We start from the raw sequence: 17,016 nt of genomic DNA, 5'->3' as shown, positions 1-17,016 counted from the left end.
GACGCCTGAGGGTCTGTATCCCTTACACACATTCTGTCACAGTGGGACGATGGGGGTCCTCTTCATCCTTTTTTAATCCTACTGCTTGTCAGTTCCCTCAGTCCCCTGCCTATCTAGTTCCTCCACTCCCCCTCTCCCCACCATGGGCTCTGTGCGGGCAGCTCAGCTGTACGAGAGGGGGCATTTCCCATCTCTGCTCCCTCAACTCCTAGCTGTCCGGCGACTCTTTCCATTTCCTGCCGGAGGGCGGTTGGAGGCCTGATTCACGGGGTGCATGGTGCGGGACACTCCCGGGGTGGAAGCCGGCGGGACAGAGCCTGGACAATCTGAGCTTCGTCCGCCACCTGATGTGTTAACAGCCGCGCGGCCCCCTGGTGCCTCTGTCCCGTGTTGTAGCGGGGAAGTCGCTGCGCCCTCCTGCCCATCCCGGCCACTCTCCCCGTTCGCCACTTCCAGGGCAATGTTTTGCCCAGTAGACTCTCACCGCCCCGCTGCGCGCCTTGGGGGGGTGGGGGCGCTGCCAGCTCCCCCTCCCGCGGCGGGCGCTGCCCGGAGAGCCGCAGCCTGCGCGGGCGCTACCCCTTTAAGACGCAGCCGGTGGCCGAGCTGCCTGAGGATTGGTGCTTTATTCCCGAGGCCGGGGGATGAGCTCATCGGCAGCCAACCGCGGCGGCTGTGGGGAGCCGGCACCTCGCTCCGCGCCCGGCCCCAGCAGTGGGGCGAGGGGAGCGGCTCCATGGGGGCGAGGTGGGTCCCGCACCCCCAGGGACCAGGCTCCTGACCCCAGCAGGTATTGTTCTTCCTCCTCGTGCATGTGAGCTGCCCGCCGCGCCGGGCTGCCCCAGGGCCGCCGCGGCCCCGTGCCCGAGCCCCTTCCTCTGCCCTGTGGGATCAGGCTGGGTCTCCTGGTCCCCTCCCTCCAGCTCGCTCCACGCTCCGAGCAAGAGGGTGGATTTGTAGCCAGGTCGTGGGGCCCTTTGGTGCTGTTTCACTGCCACCATCTCCGTAGCAGGGCCCTCCTAAGGCCACCAGCGCCAGCTCCCCCGCAGCAGCAGCCTGCCCAGAGCAGCCGGGACTCCAGCAATGTGAGCAGAGGAGCTGGACCTAGGGGTGCTGCTGCACCCCCTGGCTTGAAGTGGTTTCCATCATAGACTGTGTTTGCAGTTTGGTTCAATGGCTCTGAGCACCCCCACGATACAAATTGTTCCCGTGGTGCCCCTGAATGTGAGCTTCCTCACAGCAGTGCCCTGCCAGCACCAAGTCCTGCAAACTGTAGTCCCATGTGTTTGTGACTGGTGCTGTTAACCTGAGGCAGCCCCAGGCAGAGGGGAGCAAGTGCTTGTTGTGACCAGGGCTGGTCTGTATCTCCTGGAGTAGCCTGTTCAACCACAGTGGAATCCACATGAATGTCCCCAGTGCCCTGACTGTTCCATCCATAGAGACCCTTTGTTACATCTCCTCTGGAGAGATGATCAACCCTGATCCTGAATGTGGAGGCCCTGGGGCCAGAGCTTTGGCTCACGATTGTACTCTCCTGCAGTTTGCAGCTGCTGATCCATTTCGTACTTGATTGCAGTTTGTCAGCGGTGATGAGAGACCAGAAATAGCCTTTCACTTCTTCTTTGTGGCAGCAGTGGTTCCCCAGCACAGCTCTGCGAATGTTCTTCCTTTCCAACCTGCAGCCACCCCTTTCCCTGCTACTCCAGTTCTTGACACCCCCCACCCAGCTCTGCTAATGCCCTGCTATTCCAGTCCTGGTCCCCTAGATAGCTCTGCCAAAGTGCTTCACTCCTGACCGGCTATTCCAGGCTTGGTTTCTTACACTAGTTAGTCTGCCAATGCGCAAGGCCTGACCTGCAGCACCCTGCTATTGTTCAGCCCTCCTGCTGCCCTCTCAAACTTCACCAGCCCCCAACTCCTCCCCAGTGTTGTTTTGAAGGGCTTTGCTTTGCTTCTCATCTGCCCTTTCCCCCACCCCCCCACCTCTCTTTTCCGGGATTGCAGGGACTGAGCTGCTGAGGATGCCCTGAGAGCAGCCAAGTCATGAGCAGAGTCTCCCGTGAGCGCCTGGACTCGGAGTCCTGCTCTCGGGCGCTCTCCCAGGCCCGAATGTATCTCGAGCAGATTCGGAGCCGTGTCTCTCCAGGGGGCCCTGATGTGCATGGAGCTGGGAAGCGGGATTACCTGGTGGATGCAGCAAAGCAGATCCGCCTGGCACTGGAGCGGGATGTGAGCGAGGACTATGAGGAGGCTTTTAATCACTACAAGAATGGCGTGGACGTGCTGCTCAGCGGTGTGCAGGGTATGGTGGGCTTGGGGGCAGGAGTGTAAGGTGCAAAATATTCAGGGTATATGAGGCTTGGTAGCCTGTGCGGTTCAGGGCTGCTGGGGTGCATCGAGCATGGGGCAGTTGGCAGTACACGGAGTACAAGTGCTCAGTGGCTGTGTATGTGGGCTACACAAGGGATTGGGGGTTGGTGGTACAGGGCGCTTGGCAGCACACTGAGACCATGTGCACATTTTGGCAGTATATAAGGGGAGGAGAATCTGCATGGCTTTACGATGCCATGCAGATTCTCTATGGTAGCAGCCAGGGATGGTGGGGCTGACACCATGACTAGCTGGCATGGGGAGGGAGCAGAGTGGGCAGGATGATGGGAATGGGTCAATGACCAGCTGTCAAGCAAGGAGGCATGAGGAAAAGGATAGTGATTGAAGGCAGGGCTGCAGGGTAGCGACTGGCTGATGTGGTTGTGGGGCAGAGCTGTGGGGAAGACGTGGCATGTGGGGAAATGGTGTTGGGACATGGTGCGAGGATGAGGCGTTATGAGGGGCAGAGCGTCTGGGTGAGCTATGTGACATTGAGACATGTTGGCCAGAGTGTGATGAGGGGCTGGAATGGTGACTAAAGCTGTGTCACTCCCCCCCATGCAGTCGACCCCAATAAGGAGCGCCGTGAGGCCGTGAAGCGGAAGATCACACAGTACCTGAAACGGGCTGAGGAGATCTTTAACTGCCACCTGCAGCGGACTCTGGGGAATGGGAGTTCCACTGCCACGGTGAGGAGGTGGGGCTGGGAAAAGGGCTTTGTAGGGACCCCCTGACTGTCCTGGCTGGGACCTTGGGGTGCAATACTGACAGCAAATGTGGTGCTGGTTGGACTCCCTGAGTGCAATCCCCTGTGTCGGGCTGACTGGGATGCATGTGGGACAGCTGTGTTGGGGAGAGGGCTAGGACCCACATGGCCACCAATCTCAACCCCTAAACTTACAAAGGTGCCAGTAGGGCTACAACACTGGCCTCCTGATCAGGGAAAGGCTGAACAGTGCCCAGGGGTGAGGGAGATGTAACTCGGCCTAATGATGGCAGTGATGGTTGGCTCCAGATCCTGCATGTCAACTGCCAAATGTCACAAGGGAACAAGGTTTAGAAAAGCTCTTTTTCAGTGCCTTAACTGACTGCTTCCTGGGGTGGCCCCATCTGGAGCACCAAGAGAAGTGGCTATTCTCAACCTACATGACACACAGCAGTGGCTTGAAAGTAACTGTAGTGGGGCTGACCTCAATAATGGGGCTTGTCTGCATTGCATTGTTCTTAAACTCTCCCACCATTGCAGTCCTTCAGATGCAGCTGCTCTCGTGGGATGGCAGCTCCTGTCTATGGGGCTGCATGAACACAAGTCTGGGCAGTATGTCTCCTCCATGCGCTGGGTGCTGCTGTACAGGCAGTGAGGGAGAGGTTTAGGGGCTACTGTGTCACAGTTGACTCAAAACAAGGGTCTCCAAGGAGATCACCCCTCAGCTCCCAGAGCCCTGCAGGCCCCTTCCTGCCCAGCATAGACCCAAGGCTGCCCTTTTTGGATAGGCTAGGCCCAAACCAAGACTGAGTCCTGCACCAGCTGTGGAATGTTGATGGCATCTGTGGGAGGGGTGGTGGCTGAAGGGGAGCTGACCCTACCCAGCTGCAGAGGTGAAGGGCTGAGCTGGCTCAGACTAACCATAGCCCATGGCGTTATTGGGACTCACGAGGTTTTGGGGTTTTTTTAGGTGGCTTATTTAAGCCTCGATTTTTCTTGCGATTTTCTCATTATTAAAAATGGCTGTGGTCTCTTGTTTTCAGAAGTGCTGAAGCTACAGGCTGCCGTCAGTTAAGGTGAACACCATGACTGCCTCTAGTGAAAATGGCCTCCATTTCTCTTTCTTCCCAATGGGACTGAAACCAGACTGTCCTCAGCTAAGATGGCAGCCACCAGTCCCCCTGTGCAGACCAGACAGGAGGCAGGGCAATGTGGAGGGACAGGGAATGAGACCAATGGAGTGGGGATAACGCAGTGATGAGCTGCCAAAATCTTAACAACTGATTCCCTCCTCACCCCACGAGGGGGTCGTTGCCCACCCTCGCCCTCTGGGGCTCCTGCCCCTCCAACCCCCCACGTTCCTTGATGCCCCCCCCCAGGACCCCTGCCCCATCCACCCCCCTCCTCTGTCCCCTGACTGCCCCCAGAACCGGGCAGGAGGGTTTCATGGGCCACCGTAGTGGGTGCCCATTTCACCCCTAAGAGCCAGAGGGACCTGCCGGCGGTGAGGTGGGGAGTCCCAGCGGTGCTTACCTGGGGCAGCTCCCAGGAAGCATCCGGCAGGTCCCTCTGGCTCCTAGCAGCGGGGTAGCATAGCTAGGGGGGGAACAGGGGGAGTGGTTGCTCCCCCCACCGATCACATCAAAAGTGGCACCTTAGGCACCGACTCCCTGGGTGCTCCGGGGCTAGAGCACCCACAGGGAAAATTTGGTGGGTGCAGAGCACCCACCAGCAGCTCCCCACCTGCGTCCAGCCCCAGCTCACCTCACCTCTACTCCACCCCTGAACGCGCTGCCCCGCTCTGCTTCTCCGCGGTCCCCGCAGCTTCCTGCGAATCAGCTGTTCGGCGGGAAGCCTAGGAGGGCTGAGAAGGAGGCGGCGGCTTTGCACTCAGACCAAGGGTGGTGGAGGTGAGCTGGGGCCGGGAGAGGTTCCCCTGCGCCCCCCCGCCCCCGGGTTACCTGCTGCGGCGCAGGCGGCCCTCCTCGCACCCTCCCACCCCAGCTCACCTCTGCATCCCTGGGCCTGAGTGCGAAGCCACCGCCTGCTTCTCAGCCGACCGCGGCTTCCCGTGCGAACAGCTGATTCGCGGGAAGCCTGGGGAGGGCGGAGAAGCGGAGCGGAGGCGGAGGTGAGCTGGGGCTGGGGGGTGGGGTGGGGAGCTGCCGGTGCTTGCTCTGCACCCACCAAATTTTCCCTTTGGGTGCTCCAGGGCTGGAGCACCCATGGAGTCGGCACCTAAGGCACCACTTTTGGCCGGTTAAATTTAGAAGCCCTTTTAGAACCGGTTGTCCCTCGCAGAACAACTGGTTCTAAAAGGGCTTCTAAATTTAAACAGCCGGTCTAGCGAACCAGCTCCAGCTCACCACTGAGGTAAAGGGCATGTGAGGAGCTGGGACCCAGAATGGAAGGTCAGATGAATGTGTGGAGCAGTGAGACAGGATGGAGAATGTGGGGAGAGCAGGAAGGGCTACTCTTGGGGGGCAGGGGGTGACTTTGGGGACTGGGGAGGGAGTGTGAGGGCAGAAGATTGTGGGGCAAGCAGAGAGAAGAGTGTGGCAAGATGCTGGGTAGGGCACAGTGATAACCTAGGCTAGGGCAGGATGCGAAGGTGGGAGCTGAGTGAATGGGGGATGGAGAGGGGTACAAATGGCAGCTGCCCCACCTCAAGGGTTAGGAGAGGGTAAGGGCAGTCCTCAGTTCTGTGTGTGCACTTAAGCTTGAACTTGCGTCCGTTGGAGATGGGAGCTTCACCCTAAAGGCTCAGAAATCCAGACACTGGCCGAAACCAGAGTCCATTTATTTTATTTTATTTTTAAAACAATCACAATTTTGGGTGTGCGTTGCTGATGGCGTCCGAACGTTTAGGTTTGGCAGCTTTGCTGGCTCCCCACAGGTGAAAGGGGAGACCCCTTCCAGCTGCACCCTGGGACAAGAGCATCTCCAGGATCCTCATTCTCAAAAAGAACAGGAGTACTTGTGGCACCTTAGAGACTAACACATTTATTAGAGCATAAGCTACTCCTGTTCTTTTTGCGGATACAGACTAACACAGCTGCTACTTTGAAACCTCTCATTTCTCACTGCCTCACCAGGGCTACAGCAGCCTTCGCTTTCGGCCCATCAGGACACTCAGCTTGGCTGTGGAGAACCTGAGGCCCTGCAAGGTTGTGGGAGTGATTGAGAAGGTAAGGAGCTGCAGCAGAGTCGTGGCAGCCCAGACAACTGGTGCTAAGAGCCCCTTGCTTGTGCATGCCAAGCAGGATTGAGGCTGATCACCCACCAGGGAAAACCTGAGTGCTAAAGGGAGTGGGGTGACCACTGACTGAATGGGCAAGGCCCCAGTGCCTTGGCAGGAGGCCCAGAATGGTATTGGTGTCTCAGGGGGTTCTCTCTCTTCTGAGCTAGTACTGACCCCCAGGTAGTGGGGAAGCGTGCTGTGCCGCTAGGGGCACTGTTGGAAGAGAAGTAAAACCAATGTCCTGACCACTCACAGCCATTAAAGGCCCTAAAAACCTTTGCAAACAACTCAATGTCTTTGCCTGATTCCAACCTGGATAGCTACATTTTGCCTTCATAAACTGATGCCCAGTTGCTATGGTGATGGATGCCCTATAGGTTCCATAGACCCCAGCAGAAGTCAGGATCTCTGGATGATGGCGTTGGTTTCCCTGCATCTTCAGCATGTCAGGGCCTTGAAGTAAAGGCGTTAGGTTCCTTCCCCCTGAACCTGAATTTTGGGTGATGAGATTAATTCCCTTCTGCCTCCCCCCACCCCACCCCTCTCCACTGGCAAGGCCCAAAGATGGGACAAAACGTGTTACACAGATCTAAAGGGAGGAACATAAAATAATGATGCAGGAAGCTGAAAATGCTGTGGGATTCCCCCCCTTTAGTGTCACTAACTCTTCCTGTATTCCTTGTCTCCTTATCTTCCTATTTCTGAGGTAACTAATGTTGACTGATTAAAAATGTGGCTGGAGGGTAGGGGTAGCTAGAGACACCAAAATAGTAAGGAAAAGAGGTAACTTTGATACTAAAATGAGCCAAGTCCCTTGAAATGGGACTTGGGGTGACAGAAGTCATTGTTTCTGATATGGGCTGTCACCATTGCTTGCAGGTGCAGTTAGTCCAGGATCCAGCCACTGGGGGGACCTTTATACTTAAGGTGGGTGTTTCCTATCCCTTGGCTCCTCCATCTCCCTCTCCTTCGGGGGAACCCTCTGGCAAAGTGGTGTCCTGTACCAGTCTGACCTGAGGAGTATTTCCCATGAGTCCCTCAGCTCTGTTTTGTGCTGTTCAGCAGAAATAAATTTGATAGCAGTATCCAATGTCCCCCTAAAGTCTCCCATGCCCTGGCATAACCCTTCCCCCCCATTATCTCCTGCAATCAGAGGGGAATTCAGCCTCCTTATTCACTCAGACATGAGCTGCCTTCCCACTGTCCCTCTAATGGAACTCAGTCCAATGGAGCTGGTGGAACCCAAGCCGTGGATCTGTGTCCAAACATGAATTGGAGCAGAAATGACATCAGTCTGGGAGTTCTCAGTCTGAGTCCCTGGGGCATTTGTCCAGCACAGTTAGGAGTGATTATCACTGCTCATGGAAAGCCCAGAACTGTAATAACAGAGAGCTTGAAGAATGAGGGGCATCAGCTGGAGCTGTGGGAGTGGTGAGGACTGGAGTAGCTGGAGGGATTGAGGTGGATGGGCAGAGCTCTGTGCCTCAGAATAGTGATGGAGGTTACAGATCAGGAATAACCTGCATTGGCAGAGCTGTGTGGAGTAACAAGGGGCACTGTGTGGGTGTATTGGCAGGGCTGTCTGAGCAGGGTTTGCTGAGCTCAGCAGATGGAGTGCTCTAGTCTGTGTGACTCTGGTGGACAGAGGTAGGAATGAGGGGCTTGTCAGAATGGAATAGACCAGCAGTGCCTCCCATTCAGTCTTCTGCCCTGGCGGTGGCCAGTCTCCTGAGATTCAGTGTCACTGAAAGTTCCCAGCTGTATGTTCCCCATGCAGAGCCTCCCCAAATCCCATGTGGAGACCCGTGAGCGGCAGACCATCATCCCGCACGGAGTCCCCTTCATGGCCAAGCTGCTGCACTATTATGTGAGCGAAGACTCCATCTTCCTCCACCTGGAGCATGTGCAGGGTGAGTGTGAGCGCCAGGACTCTGCTTCCTTCTTGTCCTAGCCCCTGCTTCTCTGACCCTGATCTGGAGTGAGTGTCTCTTGTGTGCTAGAGCTGTTTGGGACCATGTTTTGCAGTGAGGGTGATGCTGCAGGGCTCAGAGACCCTGCAGCGGGAGCCAGCAAGCAGCACTGGGGGTTTGGCAGAATAGATAAGAGGCTTCTGGGAGCCACGTGGCTGAGAGAGTAAGATAGAGATTAGGCTGGTGGAGGCCTGGGTATGACAATGGGGCTCCAGGTTACTGGAAACAGGGCTGCTGGGCTCATGGAGACCAGGGGGAGGGAATGGAGGCAGGACTCATCAGAACATAGAAATTGCTGTACTGATCAGACCATTGATGTGTCTAGTCTAGTATCCAGTCTCCCATGGTGACCAATAGCAAATGCACGTGAGGAAGGTGCAGAAAACCCTGCTGTGGACAGATTGTGAAATAACCTTTCAGGGCAAGTTCTCCCTCAGCTGGAATGAGCATGTGCACAGCTATGTGCCCCACTACCTGCTTTCAGACTCTGCTGCCACTCATTATTTTGTAGACTTGCATCATGTCCCTCCTGTTCATGTCCTCTTTAAACGAAACTCTCCGAACTCATCACTCTGGGTCCTGGCCTGGAAGTCCCCCCAGGCCTCCAATCACTTGCACTCTAGTCTCTGAATCCCTTCTCTTTCTGCTATACCCGGCCCGGGAGAGAGTGACCAGAGCATGGTGCTCCAGGTGGGAGTGTGCACCACTAACTAAGATAAGAGGGTTCCGAGCCTAGTGAGGGGTCTGTTCTAGTGGTTCCCGTGATAGGAGAAGGCAAGAGTATGGGATGGGTCCTGCAAGATTTCCAGTCCCAACAGGACTTCTGGGGAAGGCTTGAGGTCTCGTGGTATTTAGCATGAGATTTGGAGCCATGTGCTCAGAGCCACTTCCTGTTTACTGGTTTCCAGCAGACAGCCCACCCTAGGTCACTGCGGGCTTCTGCTACCGCTTTGGGGCTGGGAAGGAATGTTCTCCCCATACCACCAGATTGGTGGAGGCTGGCTGGATTTTTTTTGCCTTCCTCGCAGCAAAACCTAGGGTTTGGGTTTTGGGCAACCGGAAGGCTGGAATTCTCCCCTCTCAGAGGTCACACTTTGGACCCACGTGAGAACTGTTTAGTTGTCCCAACTTTTGGCAGGTGCCCAGCGCAGAAACTCGCTAATTTAGGCTTCAAATCCAAAAAGGTAACATAGTGGGTATCCCAAGGGCATCTCTTTATGAGGTAGGGGCATGGTGTCTAACCTTGTGGGGGCAAATGCGAACCAGGGACCAGGAGACTACTTCATGGGACCACCCTGCCAATGTGTTTGTTGGCGGTGCTGGCTGAGGGTTGAGGTTCCCTCTTGCCTCTGCTCCCAAAAGGGGGAGGGATGCTAGTGGGCGAGTGGAGGCATACAAATTCCCTCCTAGTGTGATGATTAGCTCCCCCTGCGGTGGGAACCCCACAGAATTGGCAACGGATCAGTGGGGTGTGAGGGATTGCGCTGGGCTGCCCACCGATGGGACACTTGCATGTAATTCGACTAATAAAGTTGCAGCCTGAGTGAAACTCATAATACCAAATGTCCTTCCCTTCGTCCACACAATGAGAACACAAACAGCATTATCCTAGTGCCAGGAATATTTTCAGTTCCACTCCTTAAGCATCCTGACACTTTGTTTTATTGCCCAACAGTGCTAAGCAGAGATTGTCACTCCGTTATCTGTGATGGCCCTTTTCCCTGTGTGGCTGCAGCTCATTTCTATTGTTTGAGTAATTCAGACTGTTCCTTCCAGCGTGCATCATCCTGCTTTGCCAACACTGAATTCCATCTGCCATGGTGTTGCCCATTCACCCAGCTTTGTTGGATCCCTCAGGAGTTCCTCAGTCTTTAGTCTCCAATTATGTAAATAATTAGCTGTGAATGTTGCCACCCCACTGCTCACCCCTCTCCCAGAGTGTTAATAAGCACAATAAACAGAACCACACCTCAGGGTGCCTCTTTAAACTTTTTTTTTTTTTTGCCATGCTGAACATTTATTTCCTTCCTATCCTTTGTTTTCTGTCAGGGATTAGCAATGGGCTAAGGCACAGAGCTGTATTCTTGCCCCATGACTATTTTGTTAGTCACTTTTGAGGGACATTGTAAAGTTGTTTTTTGGTTTTAAAAGCATGTGTAAACTACATTGGCCTGTTCTCCTTTTCTCCCCCATTATTTTGCTGATCCACTAGATTAGAGGGGCATGATTTTCCTTTGCAGAAGCCCTGCTGGTTTGCCCCCATCATATCAGTATCATTCAGACTTGGCAGATAGAGACTGGGGGGCAATAGGGAGCTGGTTAAGTCTTCCAGATTCTGTGCCACCTCTGCCTCAGCATGAGTTATAGAGCAGTCTGAGGGGTGCTAACCGACGCTGCTGGCATAAGGGCCCTTAGGGATCAGCATAGCTCTGTCCTTCCTCTGCCACCTCTCCCTCCCCCCGTCCCCTGTGCTGGAGTGTGGTGGCTGGCAGAGGGGGTAGCTTGTGTGATGACTGACTCAGCTGACTATGCCAGGGAGGAGTTTCCTTCCAGCAGGGGAGTTCTCCTCTGGCTGCAGGGCTCATGGGTCTGCAGTTCCCAGTGTTATCCTTGTGCCTTTCTCACATAAGTGCCACATTTGCTACCCTTGTGTTACTCATGTAGTAGCTGATTTTAATGTGACTGCAGATTTTTGTTAACCACTCAGCCGCTCATTGTCAAGCTCCTGCAGAAAACTCCTGGGTGAATGCCATCCGAGCCTGGAGACTCACTGATCCATAATTTATCCGTTTGTTCCTGCACCCCCTCTTTGGGCACTTCAGTCTCTGACAGTGCCTCATCTTCATTGTCATTGGGACCAGAAAGGCCTTCTCGGGGCATAGAGGAAATGGTCATGGGGCAAGAGGAGGGGTGAAAATGGGTCTGAGGTCTGGGAGGGAGACAACTGTTGGGATCAAGGGGGGCTGAGGAGAGGGGGTGGAACTGGGCCCTGGGAAGAAGAAGAGGTGGAGACAAGCTGCTGAGGCCAGAAGGAAGGAGAGAGAGGAACCCACTGTGATTAGGGGCCCAGAGAAGATTCTGGGTGAATTTTTTTTCAGCATGTTAATTTCAGCTGCTCCGCATGTGAGCCTGATGCCTGCTGAGCCCTGAAGGCTGGTGTCAGGGTAGTAGGTGGTTGGGGTGTCTGTCTGCCGGGGACCTGGAATGGTTTCCACCCCCTAATACTTTTTGTCTTCCCTTCACTCTCCAGGAGGGACACTCTGGTCCCATCTTCACTCCCGGCCTCGTTTACAGCAAGGTTCCTCTGATGGCCCCAGTAGCCTAATCCCAAAGCCCACCTCAGCTCTGGTGGGCCATGGTGAGAAGCAGCGAGTAGGGAGCCGCTCGGGGGCTGGCTCTCAATCCAGCCAGAGCTCCAGCTTCTGCCCGGAGAATGGCACTGACCTCCCAACCTCTGCGAATCGCCATTCACCAGAAATTGCTGACCAATCGTCCTCTCAGGAGCAGTCACCTGACCACATGGATGCCAGACCAGGGACTGGCTGCAGGTTCCATACTGGCCCCACCAATGGCCGTGAAGGAGTTACTGCGGGGAAGGATTTAAGTGCAACACACACTCTGTTTGGTGTCACTGATTATGTCATCATGGCAATGGCCAAGGGACGTAGGGACCAGAGCTTGGCCTTCCAGTCATGTGACTTGTTAACCATCAGTGATGGTGTCAGCAATGTATCAGAGAGGGAAGCTTCTCAGCAGGACACAAGGCTACTGGCTGATGAAAGGCCGCCCCAGTCTCCTGCTGCAGTCCCAAAGGCTATTGGAGGAGGCCACCTGGTGAAGGTGGCACCTCGAGTTTGCCAGGTGTCTGATGCTCCCTGGGCTCAGCCCACATGGCCCCCAGTGGCTCCCCCAGGACAAAGGCAGCTGCACCCTGGAACCACCCTGCACAGCTCCAGTGAGTCCTGCAGGTGTGATTCTGGGGGGCAGGAGTCATTGAGGAGCATCTCCAGGGCCCGAGAAGGAGAAGGCCATGGTCAGCACAGAGAGCATCCAACTGCAGGACAGCGTGGGCCTCCAGTCCATCGCTCTTTCCAAGGGGATGGTCAGGGGACCTGGGATGTGAACGAGGAACTCATCCGGCTGTGGGCAGCCGAAATGCTCTTGGCTCTGGAGGGACTCCACCAACAGGGGGTGCTGTGCCGGGACCTCAACCCCAGAAACCTGCTGCTAGATGGTGCTGGTAGGTGCTGCTTGAGGCTATAGCATGAGAAGGGGTTTTATCCTCTCAACAATGGGTCCTGTGGCATCTGATCCACTCCAGGATGCTTTGCCCCCTCACTGCATCTCCCTGTGTTTGTTCTGTGAAGTCTGAGCAACTCTGATCCAGACCCCACCCCCTGTGCTCCAGGCCTTAGGGGCTTCTAGGAGACTGCTACAGTCTGCTGTGCATGAGTCTGTGCCTGGAGATCACCGTGAGCTCCAGCAGAGGCAGAACAAGGCTGCTCAGGAATGTTAGCCACATGCACCACATCGTGTTCTCTGGGGGGTCCTGGCTACTTGGGAGACCTCCTCTGAGCCTTCACAGGGGAAGTTGAGATCAGCTGGGGCAGTCAGGCTAACAGTCCCCAGGGCTAATGGTTTGGGGCCTTTGATTCTGCAAGTCAGACCTCCCACCCTTGGTCTGGCAGCCTGAGTTCATTGCTCTCCAGAGTGCACTGCGCAGCCTGTCTCTTCTCTCGAGGTGTGTGTCTGTGTGATGAAGAATATGGGGCAGTTTAGAAACCTACAAAATAAACAGTGAATCCTTTCAGGGCTCCTTTAAATGAGAAGCTGGGAAAAATAACCCTTTCCCCCTTGCCCCAGACTCCTCATCCTCTCTCCTTGCTCCATCCAGCTACTCTTGCTTGGATCCCATCCTGCACAGCCCTTTCACTAGCTGCAGACCTGTCACTCCCACTGCCTGTTCCCCAAAAGAGTCTAGTCCTGCTGTGCATGTAAGAGTCACGTGTTCTGGGGCCTGGTGCTCCTTTGGGGCTCAGAGCAGTGAAAACATTGGAGCCCAGCTGTGTTGCAGGGCACAGGGGCGGTGCCAGTGGGGCAGCTTTTCCCATCAGGTCCCATTGCAGGGGACGGGAGCCTGGAGGGATAGGGCCATGGCTTGTGGCACATGCTGCAATTATTGGGTGTCTTTTGTCCTGACCTCCCTCCCCGCCCCTGACTAGTGCGGTTTCACAGGTCACATCCGTCTCACCTTCTTTGGCCAGTGGACAGAGGTGGAGCCACAGTGCTGCAGCCAGGCCCTGGAAGATATGTACAGCGCCCCAGGTAAGGGAACAGTCTACTGCCTTCTCTGATGCCCCCTTGAGACACAGCAAAAGATTTATATCTGCCCAGCAGCATCCCCCCTCTGTCTGATCTCTTCCAAGGGCAGCAGCCGCCAGTGCCCATGGGAGCTTGATGCTCGGTTGCCTTTCAGCATCTCCCTCCTATTTGATCTTGGACTCATTTGGCTTTCTCTGCAGAAGTGGGTGGGATTTCTGAGCTGACTGAGGCCTGTGACTGGTGGAGCTTTGGGTCCCTGCTGTACGAGTTACTGACCGGAACGGTGAGTGCTTTCTGTGTCCTCATCTTATGACACAGGCAGGGGGCAGCACAGTATCAATTCTAGTATTGGTGCCCCAGTGCACATGGGGGCTACGAGGAGTCTGTGTCCTGGGGCGTAGATCGGGCTCCAGGCTGAGTTGTCACTGGGCATGACTTCTAATACCGGAGCCTGGGTAGCTGGATGCTGCTCCCGTGGGATGCTGAGGGCCTGAAGCTGATGAGCCATTGAATTGTGGGAGATGGGCACGGGGGGGGGGGCTGAGACTGTCCCCATGAAGCTTGGGGAAGGGCAGTGGCAGATGAGGTGTAAGGCGGATATTCCTCTCTCTGAACAGTGCCCGCTGCACAGGGGTCTCCTCACTGTCTGTCTGTCTGTCTCTCCTGCAGTCGCTGTCCCAGAGCCACCCCTCGGGGATTCACCCTCACACCCAGCTGCACCTTCCGGAGAGGCTCAGCCTGCCTGCTGCATCCCTGCTCACTGAGGTGAGGACACCCAGCTGCTGTGAGCAGGGGGAGGGGGCCACAGCTCCAGAGCAGGGATAAGGAAACTTCGGCAGGAGCCTGCTGGGTGAGGGGTGGGAAGGGCCCTTGTTGGCGCTGTGCTGCTGCTCCCCATCTCATCCCTCATTTCCTTCTAGCTGCTGCAGTTTGACCCCAAGCTACGCTTGGGCTCTGGAGGAGGTGCAGTCAACAAGCTGAAGAACCATCCCTTCTTCAGTACCATCCAGTGGAACAAGCTGGTTGGCTAGACAGACACATGTGGAGCAGCGAGGAGTGAAGGATGGAGTCATGGTGCCAGGCAGGGGCCTAGCAGGGTGGGGCCCAGGGAGAGACCCAGATCCTGTTGGGGAGGCAGATTTATCCCCTTAGATCATTGGGTCACTGGGACCTGTGATCCTGGGTGGTACTTGCAGCTCTGCCAGTCTTGGGGAGGTCCACTTCTGCAAGGGCTGATTGCAGGGGTCTGGATTGGGTCCAATTTGCAGCCTTGGGTTCTTCTTCCTGGGCTAACTTCCATTTGTGTTGCAGTAGAATTTCCAAGAGATCAGGCCAGGCTGGGGTCAAGTCATGTTGTCTCCCTGCCCTCCTTCCCCCAGGTCCTCCTTTTCTCACCCTACATCTAACCCAACCCTGGTAAAGGTCACTGACCCCTACAGAGATGAAGATATCAGTGCCAGGGGGCCTAACTCAGCCCTCTTGGTCTACTACCCTTGCTGTCCCATGGGTTCCCTGGGACATTCCTGCCCCTCTTGACCCACAAGCTCTGTGGGGTCCTCCTTGCCTGGTGCTTTCTGTGGGAAGCCAGTCTCTGTACTATGAATGAGACTCCCCTGCTCACCCAGGGGCCTAGAGGGGCAGTATCTCCCTCTGGGGCAGCTCCTTCTCTGTCCATAGATTCCACCAGCTCCCTGGTTCTGCCTGCCCTTATCAGGGGGGGATTCCCCCCCATCCCAGTTACTCTCTCCCTATTTCTCTCTGTGTTGCCTGAGCTCTTTATAGCTTACTAATGCATTCCCAATGGCTACCACTAGATGGGGTCTGGAATTGTGGTCTGTATGTCTCACTGGCTGCATGTGCATTAGCAGCACCTGCCCATGGTGTCTTGGGGGTGGGGGGAGGAGCCACCCCCCTCTCCTCCCCACGGTGTGAGAGGCTCCCCCGGGATCTCCCACCTGCTCCGAGTGAATGTCTGAAATCAATAAAACAGCTTCACCCAAGTGGGGGGTTTGTTTCTCATTTACGCACCATGGGGCCCTTGCTCAGCTTCCCCTCCCAGGTAAAGATCCTGATCCTTGGTCGAGGGCTCCTAAATTGGGCACAAACCCGGTCACAGGCCTTAGCACCAGCTCGTCTGCCAGACAGGACTATGAGAACTCAAGGCCATGGTCAGGCTCCAGTTTCAGAGGGGACTCTGGCCTGAGGACCCCCCCCCCCCAAATCACCCATGAGAGCAGAAGACCCCCATGACCAGGCTGGGGCAACCTCCCATCCCCTACAGACCATGCTTCAAGATCAAGGGATAGGACTTAGAAGATTCTGTTTAGGTCTATTTAATAATTACACCCAGGCCTCCACTGTCTGGGGTTCCCTAAGCTGCCTTGCTCCCTTCTCGGTTTTCAAGATGTTGGTAGAAGGGATTCTGTGCTCCTGTTTTCTGTCTCAGTAAGACTGTGTGGCTATGGCTCTTTTGTCCCTTGCAGAACAGCAGCTGCACACTGAACCACCTTCATTCCCCTCCTGGAGGCATTTCCTTCCACCACTTCCTTCTGCCTGCTCTGCACCCTCAGCCCACACCTACTACTGCAACCTCAGCGCCTTCTCTCTGAGCTCTCCTTTCAGGGAGATGTTTCTGTACTTGCAACCAGTGCTCCGTCTCTGAGGTTACTGACTTCCCAACCCCCTGGGCTCTAAGGCTGTGGGCAGGAAGAGGTTGGAGGGTGAGGGTGACTCACTGTGGAACAAATGGCTGGGGCAGAGCCTGCAGATGGTGTTTAATTTCTGAGAAACTGGCCAAGTGGCAGGAGCAGACAAGGCATTAACCAGTTAGAGCCTTAAACTGCTCTGTAAATGCAGTGCAAGGAGAGAGGAAGGCAAGGAGGGGGGGAAGGCAGGGGCTGTTCCCTGACCTCTGGCAGCTCAAGCCTGTACTGCAGCAGTCCTGCTGCTATTCCAATCCTTGGCCCCATAAGCGAGGGCCAGATGCAGAGGTGGCTATACCCAGCAGGGAGCTAGGAGCAGGTGGGAGGGGCTGGCAAAGTGACTAAGTTGCCATGTGCTGCCCTTGCCTCTGCTTGTTCTCGCACCACCTCAAGCTGGGTGTTGAGGCAGCACCTGCCCAGGAACTCCCCGACAGCTTCTGTGGCATGACAGCGTCTCCTGCACGCTCCTTAGCTGTGACACCTTAGAGACTAACCAATTTATTTGAGCATAAGCATAAGCTGTAGCTCACGAAAGCTTATGCTCAAATAAATTGGTTAGTCTCTAAGGTGCCACAAGTCCTCCTGTTCTTTTTGCGAATACAGACTAACATGGCTGCTACTCTGAAATCTCCTTAGCTGGAAGCAGAGGGAGGTTCCTAAACCCCAGGGGAAAATGAATCCCATTCACAGGGACACATGGTGTGG

At 55.5% G+C, this 17,016-nt stretch overlaps 1 protein-coding gene across 1 annotated transcript; it reads left to right on the top strand.

Moving 5' to 3' along the window:
• The first annotated feature begins 601 nt into the window (after window positions 1-601).
• Window positions 602-15,609, top strand: RPS6KL1 (ribosomal protein S6 kinase like 1). Its single transcript, XM_007065219.4, has 11 exons — window positions 602-790; window positions 2,005-2,302; window positions 2,935-3,059; window positions 6,172-6,264; window positions 7,197-7,244; window positions 8,095-8,227; window positions 11,538-12,527; window positions 13,523-13,612; window positions 13,810-13,892; window positions 14,279-14,374; window positions 14,530-15,609. The coding sequence occupies exons 2-11, from the start codon at window positions 2,044-2,046 to the stop codon at window positions 14,638-14,640; spliced, it is 2,028 nt and encodes a 675-aa protein (XP_007065281.2). The 5' UTR covers window positions 602-790; window positions 2,005-2,043; the 3' UTR covers window positions 14,641-15,609.
• Window positions 15,610-17,016: the final 1,407 nt, after the last annotated feature.

This window comes from Chelonia mydas, chromosome 6 (assembly GCF_015237465.2).
Source record: "Chelonia mydas isolate rCheMyd1 chromosome 6, rCheMyd1.pri.v2, whole genome shotgun sequence".
NCBI classification, from domain to species: domain Eukaryota; kingdom Metazoa; phylum Chordata; order Testudines; family Cheloniidae; genus Chelonia; species Chelonia mydas.
This window is presented reverse-complemented; position numbering and strand designations above follow the sequence as displayed.

Excerpts from the sequence above, each read along its gene's own strand:
- RPS6KL1 (XM_007065219.4), top strand. The coding sequence starts at position 2,044 with ATGAGCAGAGTCTCCCGTGAGCGCCTGGACTCGGAGTCCTGCTCTCGG. Across the intron at positions 2,303-2,934 it reads GCTGCTCAGCGGTGTGCAGG|TCGACCCCAATAAGGAGCGC; the intron begins GTATGGTGGGCT and ends CCCCCCATGCAG. Across the intron at positions 13,893-14,278 it reads ACGAGTTACTGACCGGAACG|TCGCTGTCCCAGAGCCACCC; the intron begins GTGAGTGCTTTC and ends TCTCTCCTGCAG.